Source organism: Nelumbo lutea, chromosome 8 (genome assembly GCF_056320005.1).
Source record: "Nelumbo lutea isolate HS-2025 chromosome 8, American lotus-T2T, whole genome shotgun sequence".
Classification (NCBI taxonomy): Eukaryota; Viridiplantae; Streptophyta; class Magnoliopsida; order Proteales; family Nelumbonaceae; genus Nelumbo; species Nelumbo lutea.
Genome location: NC_142691.1, coordinates 26,221,378 through 26,236,420, shown reverse-complemented (window position 1 = coordinate 26,236,420; position 15,043 = coordinate 26,221,378). Strand labels below are relative to the sequence as shown.

At 34.9% G+C, this 15,043-nt stretch overlaps 1 protein-coding gene across 2 annotated transcripts; it reads left to right on the top strand.

Annotated features, from left to right (window-relative positions):
• Window positions 1-4,335: 4,335 nt before the first annotated feature.
• Window positions 4,336-13,327, top strand: LOC148843527 (thiamine-repressible mitochondrial transport protein THI74-like). 2 transcript variants are annotated; one of them, XM_088958520.1, is made up of 9 exons: window positions 4,468-4,830; window positions 6,125-6,221; window positions 7,067-7,462; window positions 7,867-8,081; window positions 8,885-8,955; window positions 9,089-9,190; window positions 12,524-12,641; window positions 12,745-12,880; window positions 12,971-13,327. In XM_088958520.1, the coding sequence occupies exons 3-9, from the start codon at window positions 7,124-7,126 to the stop codon at window positions 13,025-13,027; spliced, it is 1,038 nt and encodes a 345-aa protein (XP_088814646.1). In that variant the 5' UTR covers window positions 4,468-4,830; window positions 6,125-6,221; window positions 7,067-7,123; the 3' UTR covers window positions 13,028-13,327. The 2 variants fall into 2 exon arrangements, with proteins under 2 accessions (XP_088814644.1, XP_088814646.1); XM_088958518.1 differs by lacking the exon at window positions 6,125-6,221 and having other exon boundaries at window positions 4,336-4,830.
• The last annotated feature ends 1,716 nt before the right edge of the window (window positions 13,328-15,043 follow it).

The following is a 15,043-nucleotide window of genomic DNA, read 5'->3' as shown; positions in this document are numbered from 1 at the left end:
TATAAATCCATTATGGATGGACCAAGTCCAATCCAATCAAATGAATATTCAGAACCATTAAGTTTGGATTGATCCAATTCAATGTCTTATTAATCTGTTCAATCTGTCCAAATTGATTTTAATTTGGATGGGTCCAACCCAAAACTGGTCCATCATAGAGGTGTACTATATTGCTTCTGAAGAGCATTCTAGCATGAACACGAAAAGATTCACGAGGGAACATAGCAGCATTACTTAAGATCCATGATATAAAACAAGCTTGCACCGGCAGTATTATTTGAAGTTAGGGCTCTATTTTTAAAAGAAAAAAAGAAAGAAAAGACAGCAATCAAATCCAACTTTACTAGTTGTTCATAAAAACCAACTGTACCAATAAAGAAATACTAATTTTATTTACATACAATGGATGGATTCGGATCTGGTTGGATCCAGATACAATTTAATTGTAGTAGGTTTGGGCAGAAATTTTGTACAAAGTCCAGCCCGGCCTCGACCCACATCAAGTACAGGTCCAATATCTAAAATCTTAGGTCCAGAAAGCCCATACCAATTCAGAAATTTAATATATAATACTAATATGTATATGACAAAATTTTCTATACAATATATTATTTATTTATTTATTTTTTTGAAAAAAGCCTGAAGGCTAAATTCATTCATCAAGTCTCGGTTAAGATGTCTTTTACAAGAGTAGGAAATTGAAAATCTGGGATACGAAACCCATAAAGATAGAATTGAGTGTCAAACAATGTCGTGATACAACATGAGCTGCTTGATTGGCATTCCGTGGAACATACCTAACGAAGGAAGGCAGTGAAGTAAACTCTGCAGTCGGCAACTAGTAGATGAAGCCTTCATGGTGGAATCAAGGCCCCATTTGGTTTGCAGGAATATGGGGTCTAGAATCAGAATCCAAATGGGCAATTCCGAATCAATTGTTTGATTGGGCGGAATCGGAATCCTATTCCCATTTCCCTGTTTCTCCCTTGGGGATGAGATCTCATTCCTGCTGATTTTAAGTTTCATTCTCATTTCTGTATGAACCAAACAGACTGTGGGAATAGGCCATTCTAATTTTGATTTCGAAGAATTTCAATTCTCATTCTAACTCTAAACCAAACGGACCCCAAGTTTTCCACCAACAAAAGTCGAACAATTGATTGAGCATTGCCTTCAAACAACACATGAGAGAAACCCATGTGGGAAGAAAAAGTAAGACCCTCCTTAAAAGCAACAACTTTAGCATATGAAGGGTCAAGCAGAGGAATCCAATTAGCCGAGCAAATGGAAAATTAAGCCAATGATCTCGTACAAACAAGTCCAATAGAAGCAGCATTGGTTGTGACAACAACATCAACATTCATCTTAATACTAGTGGGGTGCACGTGTGTTGCACGTGTAATGTTTAAGTAACAACTCAGGTAAAGATGTAATGTTTAAATTCAACATTTTTGGAGTATATAGGAAAGAAATTTCAAAATTCAGCATATGAAACTCCGCTTGTATATCATGCAATTCAATTTGTTAGGGGCTATGCAATAGCTAGTTGCTAATGTTAAACTGCAAGTTCCTTGAAGTTCCTATATTTTAACCAAGCCAAAAATTAGTATTCAAGAAAATTTATATAGAATTAATGTCATTTGATTTATAAGATAGTTTAGCCACTGAATATGGCATTAATGCACTTTACATTTTAATAATATCCCTATTCCCATATTGTAAGTTTTTAGTATAAATACTGGAAATCTGGCTTTTCTACCCAATATAAATTATCCAAAAGAATCTTCATCAATCTGTTTGGAATAGGTACGGATGCTAACTGAACCATGGGGTGATCTTTTGGACCAAATTGATATCTTCACTTTTTACATTTAACTGAACAAAAGCCAAACTGATGTAACCGGTTAACTGTAATTCGGTTTTTTGGTTTTTTTATACCCTCAAAATTAAAAAAAGGGGGAAAAACATAGTCGAAGAGAACTGGGAGATGTAATAGAGCCTCTAACCTGTCGAGCAAATGCAGCCGAACCTCTAGTATTGTAGAAGTAGGAGGGATTACTAGTGTCACCGAAGCAGGAGGGCTTGCTATTGTTGAAGGCCGCTGATGATTCGGTTGGAGGGCAGAGCGCCGAAGGCTGTCGATCTGTTAGGGAAGAAGAGAACTAGGAGAGAGAGAGAGAGAGAGAGAGAGAGAGAGAGAGAGAGAGAGAGAGAGAGAGAGAGAGTTTGGTGAGGAAAAGGGAAAAGGGAAAGAAAGAGAGCTCAGAGAGAGACTAAGAGAGAGCTCAAAGAATTGGGAGAGTGAGAGTCCGAGAGAGAGAGAGCTCAGATAGAGAGACGGAAAGAAAGGGAAAAGTCCCTGTGCGGCGAGTGTCTGACACGGACAGGCTGTTCGCTTGTTTGGCTGCCAGTCTGCTAGATTGGCGAACTGAAACCTGAAAGTCTCAAAATTTCAGTTCGGCAGTCTGAACACTCTTAGACTACCAAACTTTTTTATTATATTTTCAAAATAATATATATATATATATATAAGATTATATAAATATATATTATTGTATATATATTGGTTAGTTCGGTTAACCGTCGGTTTTTTTAAATGGTTAACCGATACCAAACCAAAATTATCGGTTTTTGGAAAACATTGAACCAAAACCGAACTGATCGGTTCGATTAATCAAATTTTCAATTCGGTTTCAGTTGATTCAATTTTTCAGTTTGCTCACTAGGAATAGGGAGTTTAAAAATAGAATGAAAGTTTTTTTTTTGCTTACTAGGAATAGGGAGTTTAAAAATAGAATGAACTAAAATTCATAAAAGTGCCTCACATTTGTCCTGATACGAGGCATTTCCCAATTCATTTCCATGTTTCAAAGGTATGATAATAAGCAAAGAAAATGAATCCCTACATGATAACTTATCCAATTAGTTAGGTTCACGAAATGATACAAACCTAGATTTTTATGTGTTTATATATTCACTTGTTTGACCCCAAAACCTTTTATATATAATACTTGTTTTCTTCAGTGAGAAACTTTATAATACCAATTACCATTTTTTATTAATAAATATATTTTTGTCAAGTGAAATATTTGTAATATGGAAAATGAAATAGAACATGACAATAAAATACTTAAAAAGAAGAATATTGGCATTCTTTCAAATGGTATTTTCTTTTTCAAAGGAAAAAAATTAATCCATGTTGTTCTACTTACTGTTTTAGTGAACATTATATGGACATTCATTTCATTGATTATTTTAGAGACTATATATAAGCTAAGTTGCATATAATACTTGATTTTAGAAGGAAAGCACCATAACAGAGAAAAATGAAGGAAAATGTGGTAGTTGGTTATTTTTTCACCATCCAACACCTCCTTGGGTTTGAGGATGTGACAAAGACACTTTTATTAATCATTTGCATTTGGTCTTTAGTCACTAGATTTTTGTAATCAAATGAGAATTATTAGATGAATTAAGGGAAATACCCCATTTGCACCAATTGATCCATGCCACAAATGACATTTTTTTTTTTCTGTCACCTCACCTCTATACATCCATCAAAAATCCCAAAAAATTTAATTTTATCCAATTGATTGCAAATAGTTTTAAATAGTTTTTGGTAATAAATATGATTGCATATGGTAGGTGGGAATAGATTCTAATGTGGATTTAATGAGTGTAGCATCTTCCATGCTCCACTAGTTCAGCATTCTCCAAATGAGTAGTAAGCATTCGAGACAAGATTTCTATGCACATTGAAATTATATAAATATATGGGGATAGGGGACAACTTTGATGTAGAACCCTAGATGGATGAAAGACTCTACCAGATACACCATTAAGTAACACAGCCATACTAGTAGTGGATATATAATAGTAAATAGGAGAGGAAGGGAAATGTAAGAAACCTTTACAAACCTATAGGTTTTCTTGCATTTCCCTTTCATTCCCTACTTTTTCCTTCAAACCAAACACAGGTCTTATCTCATAGTGTGTGAATCATCTCTTGTGCTATCACTGTATTGTCATTTATATAGCCGCCAAGGGTAAAAGTATTTTGGTTGCAATGCAAATGTAAATATGTACACTACATACTCATTTTTTAGTTTATGAATGCAAACACGGTTCACATCTTAAATTGATTTTGCATTCATCTTGTTTTGCTGAAATCGGTGTAAAAGTGTGGGCCCATCATTAAATGCTCCAACTATCTCCAATGCCTTAACTTAAATAAAAAAATTAATTATTAAAAGAACACAAAATTATATCCAAAAAATAGTCATAACAATGCTCTCTAATAATCATTATTTTTTTATGTATCAAACAAACATTGGCAAACACGACTCATATAGACAAGCTCAGGCCCGGATACATATTATCAGACCCGAAGTGAGGGCTGGGCTGGGCTGGGCCTAGGCGGCTCTGCTACGTCTGTCGGGCAATTTTAATGTTGCCGTGCATAGAAGTTGGCGACTTGTCAATTAACTTCTACTCTGCTGCTGTGAAGGACGACGAGAGATTTCACGCGTGTTCGGCAGCTGAAATCAATTTTACGGTTTCTTCCAATTCGTCCACCTTTGTGCACCGAAAATGAGAAGGAAGACAAAGAAACGGAGTTCAGTTTGTTTGGAGAACAGACGATTTTTTTTTTCTTGGAGCAGAGGACGGAGAACCTAGAATTTTCACATCTTAAAGTAATTTAATTTAGTTTTTTCGAAATTTTCTGTGCTTTTTGGGTTGAATTCAGCAATGGGTTGGAGGTACAGAGCTGGTTTATGCTTAATTGGTGCCGTCGTTTTCATTTGGGTTACTTGTGCAGAGATTACACAGGTGAAGTACCATATGTCGTTGATCTTCTTAGACTTCATTCATTTTTCTTTCTTTTCTAGATTTGTCCGTTTAGTTTGTTACTTTCTTTCCTTTTATTTGATGGTCGAGTTGGTTTTGTAACCTGCGTTCTCTTTTTCCCTCCACAGCTCCACTTATGACAATTTAATTAGTTTTTCTTTCTTTCAGTTTGTTGTTGATTTTTTAGTAGATGAATTTCAACATGAAAACTGTATTTTGGTACTGAGATTTTCTCAGTGAAAGAAAACAGGATTGAAAATTTTTAATCTGAACGAAGTTCAAATTTCAAGTAATTTTAAGTACAAGGAAGTCCAAATTCCAAATCAAGAATGATAATTGATTACTATTTTTTATCTTATAGGATTTTCATGGGTAATTCATGTTATGGGTTTGTTCTCTTAACTCGTAGTCTTTGAGAGGATGATCAGTTCGTAATGTTTGACACTCATGTGCTTATTGATCGTATAAGTTCTATTATACTTGAATTTCAGAGTTAATTATTTCTTTCTGTGCAAATGCCTGTTTTGTATATTCCAAGCATTTTGGAGGCAAAATATTGAGCTTGAGCTTCAAGTGTTCAAAACTTCAAATCATTTTTTTTTCTTTCTTTTACAGTCGTGTTTTGTCAACGTTGATAAATTATTTATTTCTGAATTAACACCATACATTTGATTATTACAGTATGGACTCGTTAAAGCCATCTGGATAACTCTCATCTGTTGAAATTTTAGAAAGCTATAGCTTTAGGTTTTGGGCATCTCTTTTTCTTTTCCCTATTATTAGATTTTTCTTCTGTATAAATAGCAAATAGCGAATTATGTAGACCTATAACTTTCTTTTTCTATATATTTTGTTGCAAACTTTTCCAGATGTTACTATTTACCCTTAAAAATATACTATTCTTATTTATTCTACTGCTTTATTCCAAGAATTTAAACATTCTCTTTTATGAAACATGAAATATTTACCTTTTATAGTTGACCAGATAACTTTGTATCTTTGTTTCTGGATTTGTCTGTTAATGATTGCAAAATGAATGTTTTTATTTGGTGATGAGTCTTGCAATTTCCAAAAGACTTCCATCTTAGATCCAACACTCTTTTCAGTACAATCTTTCTTTTAATTCTTTTTTTTTTTTTTTTTTTTAAAGTAGGAAGCTTTCCATCCCGTCTTCACTCTTCCCACCCCCACCGTTAATAAACTCTTCATGGTTTTAGTTGCTATTCAAATTATTTTCCCCTATAGGTTACTTGTGTGATATATTATCCTTGTATAGATATGCTGTTGGATTGTGCCTTAAGTTCCAGTTTGGCGGTCTGCTCCATGACCTGATCTGACATTTGTAGAGAACCCGAAGGGGAAATTTCATTGAGGTACATCTCTGTGGTACACACCTGACCTGTTTTACTGTTTATCAGTCTGTGTATGTCACGCATAGGGTTTTCTCAAAATATGTATCTCATTGTATTGGGCACAAATAGAACAGGGAAAGAGTGAGAGTTTGGAGTTTTGGGTGGTTTGGGGTTTAGGGCTTTGTGTGTTAGAGCCATATCATTTCTTTAGTGGATTGCTCATGGACGTAGGCCAAAGGCCAGGCCAAACCACATAAATCTGTGTTTGTGCTCTTCTTTTCTTCTCTTGCTTCTCAGATATCTATTTTACTTCGTTATTTTGTGCCATTCAAATCAGTTGATTCTGGGTTTTGAAGAACATATCTTTCTATGGAGGTACTTAGGTTTGGATACCCATGTATCTGAAGTTTTTGTTTCATACATGTACTCACATGGTAATGTTTGAGGGTTTGGACTGCCTTATGAGTCTACTGGATGTGTAGTCAGGCCATAACCTTTTGATACATCTAGATAATGAAATCTATTATATTATTTTGGGTGATTATTATTGTAAAATTATAAAGTTGTTCACTCCTCAATTTTGTTTATTGGGAAGTTTAGAGCATAAATATTACAAGTTCTTTTCATATTTGAAAGGTTGTCCATTGTAAGAATGCTATTTAGCTGAATGGATTATTCATATCAAAGACCAAGTTGGTGTTAAATGACATTCCATCATAACTACTAGACAGGAAAACATAATTTGTATTATAACTTGTTTTAGGTTGATTTATATGTAAAGTTCCTCCAAATTTATATATCATGATGAGGTTTTATTTTATTTTCTGGGTTTAGGATGTGCAACTTACTAATGCTCATTCCTGCAGAGAATATTTACAGAGTATAAACAACCATTTGCAATCACTTATTTGGGGGTATCTCTTATGGTGATTTATCTACCAGTTTCGTTTCTGAGTAACTGGATATGGAACTTCATAAGAACCAATTCATTTAAGAAACTTCTAGATGCAAACACAATGATGGCCTCCTCAATGGGTCTGAATACCCCACTTAGAATTAATGAAATGCATGATGGTTTCGAAACAGAGATGAGAACCTGCTTGATTGGGGACATGTATCTTAGTGAACAGGAAGAAGGTTGGCCTTTGATTGACAAGAGCAATGAAGATGAATTTGATTTTCTAAGACATGATTGTGAACAAAGCTCATGGAGAATGGCGAAGAGCATCTTTTGTCTTGCTGTTATATGGTTTACTACAGAGGTAATAAAATTGCATGCTGAATTCTTTTATGTTTCCTGGTACTGGACTAATTTTTGCATGGTAGACCTAAAAAATCCATAGAAAAGTGATGGGGATGAAGGGGTATATGTAATAGTCCACAAGAGAAGGGAAAATCTCTAATGTAAGACAGTGACTGGATGATCCTATATTTTTGAAGTCCCAAAGGAATGTGATAAACTGGATGACTAGACTAACATGGAGATCTCTTATTTGAGGCTTATCATATGATGTCTTTCAGATACTGCACACATTACCAAGCAATATAATTTGTAGGCTGGCAATCTGGAAAATTACATTCATAGTTCTTCCTTGCCCTTCTCCCTTCATCTGGTACATCTGGATTTCTTTTAATTTTTGCACTCTATTTTTTTTCTTTGGTACAGTATTTATCGAATGCTGCGCTGGCGAACACAAGTGTTGCAAGTACTACCGTCCTAACTTCTACATCTGGACTTTTTACACTTTTCTTTGGGGCATATCTTGGTCAGGACTCCTTAAGTATAGCAAAGATTGTTGCAGTATTTGTTAGCATTTCTGGTGTTGCCATGACCACAATAGGAAAAACTTGGGCAATCGATGAGCCACAGAACATCTCTGAGTAAGTCTAGTTTGTTTCTTATTTATCTGTAGAGTTCTAATAGAACATGAGTTTTGAGTCTGACTGTCTGCTCTGTTTACTATCATATTTCTGCACATGGGTTGCCTTAATTTTTTGTCAAAGCGGATGAGGTCTATGGGTTACCTTCTCTCATGGTGTTGACCCCTACTACATCAAAGTATGAATATTCTAATTGCCTTATTTTAAGATTCTTATGTTGAAAAGACTAAACTGCTCTCCTTAATTTAATTTTGTAATCTACTTTCTCAAATTCAAACTATCATAGACAAAAATTAGTTTGAAGTCTATTCATGAAATACAACTACAATGAGGTGGTTGCATGTAATTTCCAAACTTGAAGCAATGGGGTCCTAGAACTTGCCGGGCAGAGCAGTCTATGGTCACTGCCCAACCAACACTAACAGGCACACACAAATGAAAGAACAAGAAAGAAAGAAAGGAAAGAAGAAAAAAAAAATAATTTTCATGTACAATAGAATCTTGCCTCTATATATATGTTAAATAAAAGACTATATATGTGCTTCATAGATTTTCCACACAAATCTTATTGGTTGCACCTACACAGACAGTCAGACGCACAAAGAAAAGAAAACAGAAGATAAAAAGAAAAATATATTTATATACAATAGAATCACAACTTTTTAAAGATGTTAACTACAATGCTATTAGATGCCTCAGTTTCTACAGACAGTTCCTCTTGTTTGCACCTATATAGCTTTATTAGAAGGTGACTCTGTTTTTTCTGTTTTACTAATTTACTTCTTTGTTTTAATGTCTTGTAGAGGTTCAAAGCACTCCATTGCAGGGGACATCTATGGTCTTCTTGCAGCAGTAACATATGGCCTCTTCACTGGTGAAGCATTTTTATTTCATCAATCTGTCATATTTGCTTTTTGGGGCTTACAGGACTTAAGTTAATTTCAATATCAGAAGTCTGTTTTGGAATAATCTTCTTGACTCGTAGATTATTATATTGTTTATTGCAGTGCTACTTAAGAGATGTGCTGGATCAGAAGGAGAAAAGATTGATGTGCAAAGGTTCTTTGGATATATTGGATTGTTCACCCTTCTTGGCCTTTGGTGGCTTGGTAAGAGATCAATAAATCTTTTTATTATTTTATTATGTATAGCTGGATATATTACATTTAATTATTTAATCCAGAATTAAAATGATCAGGAGTTCTAGAAGGATTTCTATGTACATATCCTAAGAAATGGAAGCAGTGGTGATGGGAATCCCAAATAGCCAGTTAAAACTTATAGATGAGGAAAAGGCTGGCATGGTGGTTTTCATATTGTTGCATCATTGTGGAACTTGGGGATTAAAATTAGATAAACCATTTTTTGCTTTTTAATTTTTTTTCTATTTGCACAGAAGTGGTATTGTTTGTATTTTTACCATAGATCTCATGTGGGTTAGCTATAGAGGTATGTTTGTTTGATCTGTTTCATTTACTTTGAGTTTGTTAAAGTCATGGTTTGTCTTAATATACTATTTACATGCTTTCAGAGCTTTATGTAGTTGGCAGAGGGGGATGTTCAGAAGTTGAACCAGAAAAATCCACCTTAAAAACCCAATAAAATACTTGAGGAACTTAATCCATCCAAGCTACCCCATATATTTAATCCTAATACATTGTTGGTTCTAGCTGTTTTGGTTAGATCTTCCTCTAACCCTTTTTATCCCAATTTCTATCAATTGTCTTTTGAAGTTTCAAATTTCATAAAACCCTAATCGTAGCTGCTTGACCAGAATTAGCCCCAACTAGGCATTAATACTAAACTTAAGCCATTCTTTCATTCCCCGATTGACCTATTCACTCTTTCATCTTAACCTTCAAATTTTCCAAATTTCCAAATTCCATACTCAGATTTGTACCAGGCAGAGAAGCTATCTTGACAAGCTTGTGAAATGTAGGCAAAACAGGCTAAGAAGAAGTGATGAAGTCATCCATTAAGGGAAGAGACTGGGATCCATTTGGTCAGTTGTCTTCCATTATTTAGATTTCCAAAAGGAAACCAAAGGGTTCTAGGTTGGTCTGCAAATTCCTTGGTTTTGGAGATTTGCTTTGTCTTTAAAACCAAACACCTAATTCCTTTAGTGTCTATTGCAGGAGAGAGACGACCAAGAAGAATAGGGAGAGTTTATCTCCTGGGGCCTGCACATTTTCTATATACAAAAGGGAAAATAATTTCAGGGTGCAACTGGATTAGGTTAACCTTGGGACTCCTTATTGGGGAATATAAATATCTGTCTCGTGGGTGCATTTGTTTTAGCATATGGTCAGAATCATAATCTTCATCTTTTAGTCGTATATTGTGTTGTTGAATTTTAAGTCTTAATACATGGCAATAAGTCTCTCCGAGGCATAGTGTTATTTGCTAGCTTTCATTTTGTCAAATTGCTCTAATTTTGTTCAGGTTTCCTAATTTTGCTTTCACTATATAGTTGACCACTTTTCTTTGTATATGGATCTAAGTTGAGCTTTTTTACTGAACAAGTATATTTTTTGGGTTGTAAGACTGTGGCCTTGGAGAACAAGTATATTTTTTCTTGTGTAGTTGAACTTTATCCTGCTTTTTGGTTTCTATACATTACCTTGTCCTCAAAAAAAAGTTACACTAAACAGAACAGAATGGTGAAACAAGACTCGTATCACCAACCCATATAATTGGGATAAGCTTAGATGATGATGATGATGATTTCTAGTTGCTGATTCCAAGAGAGCCCTTTAAAGATGGCTCCATTGGTGGATCACATGGACAAATATGATGTTTTCGTTCATTTATTATTTTAGAGTTATTCATCTATGAAATTGAATATGAAAGTGCACAAAATTATGGAACCTTCAAATTGTCTCATCATCATCATCATCCATGCCTTACCCCAACCGTATGGGTTGGCTACATGAATCCTGTTTTGCCAATCTATTCTATTTAAATCCATACCCACTATTAAATCATTAGTGCTAAATCATTTATAGTACTTCTACCTATGTCCTAGCTCTTCTAGCACCTTCCACTTGTAACAAATCAATTCTTCTAACTGGAGCTGTTGGTGGTCTTCTGTGCACGTGACCAAACCATCTTAGTCTACTCCCTCTCATTTTATCACCTATTGGAGCTGCTCCTGGGTTTCTATTGATGGTTTCATTTCTGATCCTATCCTTTCTAGTTTTTCCACTCATCCATCTTAACATTCACATTTCTGCCACACTCATTTTCTGAATATGTTGTTTCTTGACTGCCCAACACTCTGCTCCATACAACATTACTAGCTAGCCTTACAACTGTTTTATGAACCCAGTTATTTGTTTTAATAAAAAATTGTTACTTTTGCTTTAAGTGCCACTAGGAGTGCTATGATCTGTTTAAGTGCTAGTCATGGTTCCAAGTAGCCATTCATATAGTACCGTATCATAGGATCTGTTTCTGTTTTCAGGCTCACCAAATCACTAAATACTGGGAGTTACAGCTTGTTAACAGGTTTAAACATTAATACTTATCCTAATCTCTTTACCTATGAACTTATCAAACTGAATATAAAAAGAAACATTAACCACTTTTAAGACAAAACATTAATACTTATCCATATGTATATTTCATTATGGATAATTCATTCAAGGTAATAGAAGTGGATTGTTTGGGGTATCTCCTGGTTATCAATCTTATGGTTGAAATATACATATGGTTCATAAAATAGAAAAGCATGTGTGCTTAACCACTATTTTTATTTGCACCTTATGGCTGGTTGAAATATACATGAAGTATATATAACGAGGATATCAAAGATTAGTGGCTGGCTTGGTGCATGAATGGCAAGGAGACTTCAATTCAAGGTAGTATTCAAGTAACTTTTGCATCCTAATTATGAGAAAATTGATGGTTGGGCAGCCTCAAGGATCTAACTTATGTATATGAAGATTCAGCTTATCACGCAGGATGGGTTAACTAGTTGGTTACCATCTTGTCTAAGGTTTAAAGTCAATATTCTCATAAAAATAGGTTTGACGCTATGATTGTTGACTCTTATGGATTTTTTGGTTAGCCATTTCCAGTAGATAGTCTTCTGTTGAATAATTCATATATTGAGTTGATCAGCATCATGTAAGACATAGTCCGTATATAGTTCCTATGAACTTTCATGGATTAGGCTTGATTCATGAGTTAAAAAGTAATGTATGTCAGAAGAAGCAAAGGAGTGAAAACAAATATGCTTAAGTTGTACGAAAATTGTATTGTAATAAATTATTCTGTTTGTAAGTTCAATATGCCTCTATTTGAACTCTACTACTTGCTAGAAACAGGGGAAAGATTTGAAGGAAAAGGAAAAAAAGACGATAAGTTTGCAATTCTAAGACATACACCTAACCTTTCCTCATTTTCTGAGAGATTCTTCTTGTGAACATTTTACGATGCAGTTTGGCCATTGATGGCTGTGGGAATTGAACCCAAGTTCAGATTTCCACACTCGGCATCCATTGAAGAAATTGTATTGCTAAATAGCTTAGTAGGGAGCGTTCTTTCAGATTATTTTTGGTATGCAAGGCAGACACCTTATCAATAATTCATTATTTCACGCTTCCTACCCTGAATTTTCTATTCTCACGGAGTGTTTTTTCTCTAATGGAAATCAAAGCAGGGCCCTGTCTGTGGTCTGGACGACTCCATTTGTTGCAAGCTTGAGCATGTCCCTTACCATACCTCTGGCAATGGTTGCAGACATGGTCATCCATGAGCGCCAGTACTCTGCCTTGTACATATTTGGATCAATTCAGGTGCCCCGTTGTTATTTTTATCTCAATTCTTGTTCATGATTCTAGAAAGTCTATCCACAAAGAAGACTCATAAAAGTTCACCTGATTCAGGTTTTTGCAGGTTTTGTTATGGCTAACCTCTCAGACAAGTACTCATGCACACTGTAGGCTTGTAGATTCTCCGGTTGAAATCAAGTCGGAAAGCTCAGAACTTTCAAGAGTAACCATGCTATTCCAAGTGGATACGATACTGTATTAGTGATTTAGTTATGATGTATGAAGGCTAATCAATGCATAACCAAGCTAATACACGAATAGCTTAGGGGGTTTACTTACTAATATCAATATCTTACAGTCTTGTCCTTTTGTAGTTTCCCAATCATGAAAAATAACTGCTGGGAGTTTGGTTCTCTAAGAGTTGATTATAAAAATTATATAAATGGATGGATGTATTTCTTGAAAGCCAAATCTTTGTTGTATTTTAAATTTTTAATCTTTATAGCATTCAAATCACGAAAGATCTTGCTTGTATTTTAATTTTTATAGCATTCAAATCTTCAGTCATTGATCATGAAAAGATTATTTATTTACATTCGCATTCAGCAAAGGCGACTTGCAACAGATCGAACCAAAATTTCAATCTATGAACTTGGGTAGGATGAATGAGCCCCCGACTCAGAAAATGAATTCAATTCAATCAGATCTGCATATTTTAAGCCTTACACTTGCTAGAGGACGATGTCATCTGTCAGACCCTATTGGCTATATCCGGATTGACTTGGATAATCCATGCTCCAAATTGGGTTCCATGAAAGAACTACCTTTAATCAGTTTAATTATATTCAGAAAAATATTAATTTAAGAATAATGGGGTGATATATGAGACATCTCCTCCATCTTCTGAGATTTATAATTCTTTTTCTTCCTTTTTGTTTCTACCATCACTACTATCACTTAGTCCTGATTTGAGTTATTTATCTCCTTGGGTATGGCAATTCCAGCTGGGTTCTCACTTGTAGGATCAATTTTCTTTATAGGAGTGGGTCCTCATGCATATGTCATCCATAGCTCTATAACGACGAGATCTATGAAAAAGAAAGTTGACATTGTCATGGATCCCAATCTCCTAATCGTCATGACTCCATTGATTTACCCCTTTGCCAAAGAAAATATAACCTGCCATCATCACACTTTTCATCGTTTGCTTGTTTTATTTCTATCGTCTCTTGTGATTTTCTGTTAGAAAGCATCTATTTACCTTCCTTTGCTTGATCTTCTTGTTCCTTCTTTGTGTCCCTATTGGCATTTTGTTGAATACTTTTGGCTAATTCCATCTCGCATTGTTCTCGGACTTGCATAGGTGTGTCTTGATCTGCACCATTGTTCATAGAGCCATTCCTGAGCACCTGTTATGTCCCCAAGAATGGCAGGCTTAACTTCAGGATAGAATCCCAAATTAGAACATTATGACCGCTCTATTGGCTGCTCTGCACTCACCACAATCGTAGGTTGCCAATTTGAGATCACTTTGTTATTGTCAGCACTTTTTTGTTGAAGAACTGTAGCAGTGGCAATCCTCTTATTAGCCTGAAAATCATCATTTTCATCTTCTTGCGTGGATTGGGTTTCACTTTCTAAAGAGTTAGATTAGAAGGAGAACCAGTGTACTCTATCTAGTCTTCTGCTGCTATCTTGTATGTTTCACTTATGTAACCGAAACTCTCCAATGAAATCTATAAATACCATTAACTTCAGTGATCAATGACATTGAAGTCGATTCCCCTCATACGTGTTCCTCTATTTTTCTTAATAGTTTCTTAGTTCAAACTGGTATAGACTCAATTGTGGAATGTGGACAGACAAAGTTTTCCTGTGTTTTGTGAACTTAAGCTGAATAAATCCAAATCATATATCCAATCATCTATTTAGTCCAACATTCAAGACAATGAAGACACAAGTTCTAACAATTAGAAGTTCTGAAGCTGACAATCAAAAATCTAGCCTAATTTTTGTAGAAACATAGCATAATAACAAGAGTGTAAAATAGACTCTTTAACACAACCTAAAAAGGAAAAGGGCTAGAAAACATTTTGAAATGAAAAGGAAATAAATAAGAGGGAAAAAGTGAAACTTGAATTAGAGAACAAAGAGAAAAATAGACCCAGACTTCCAACAAGAATAAGT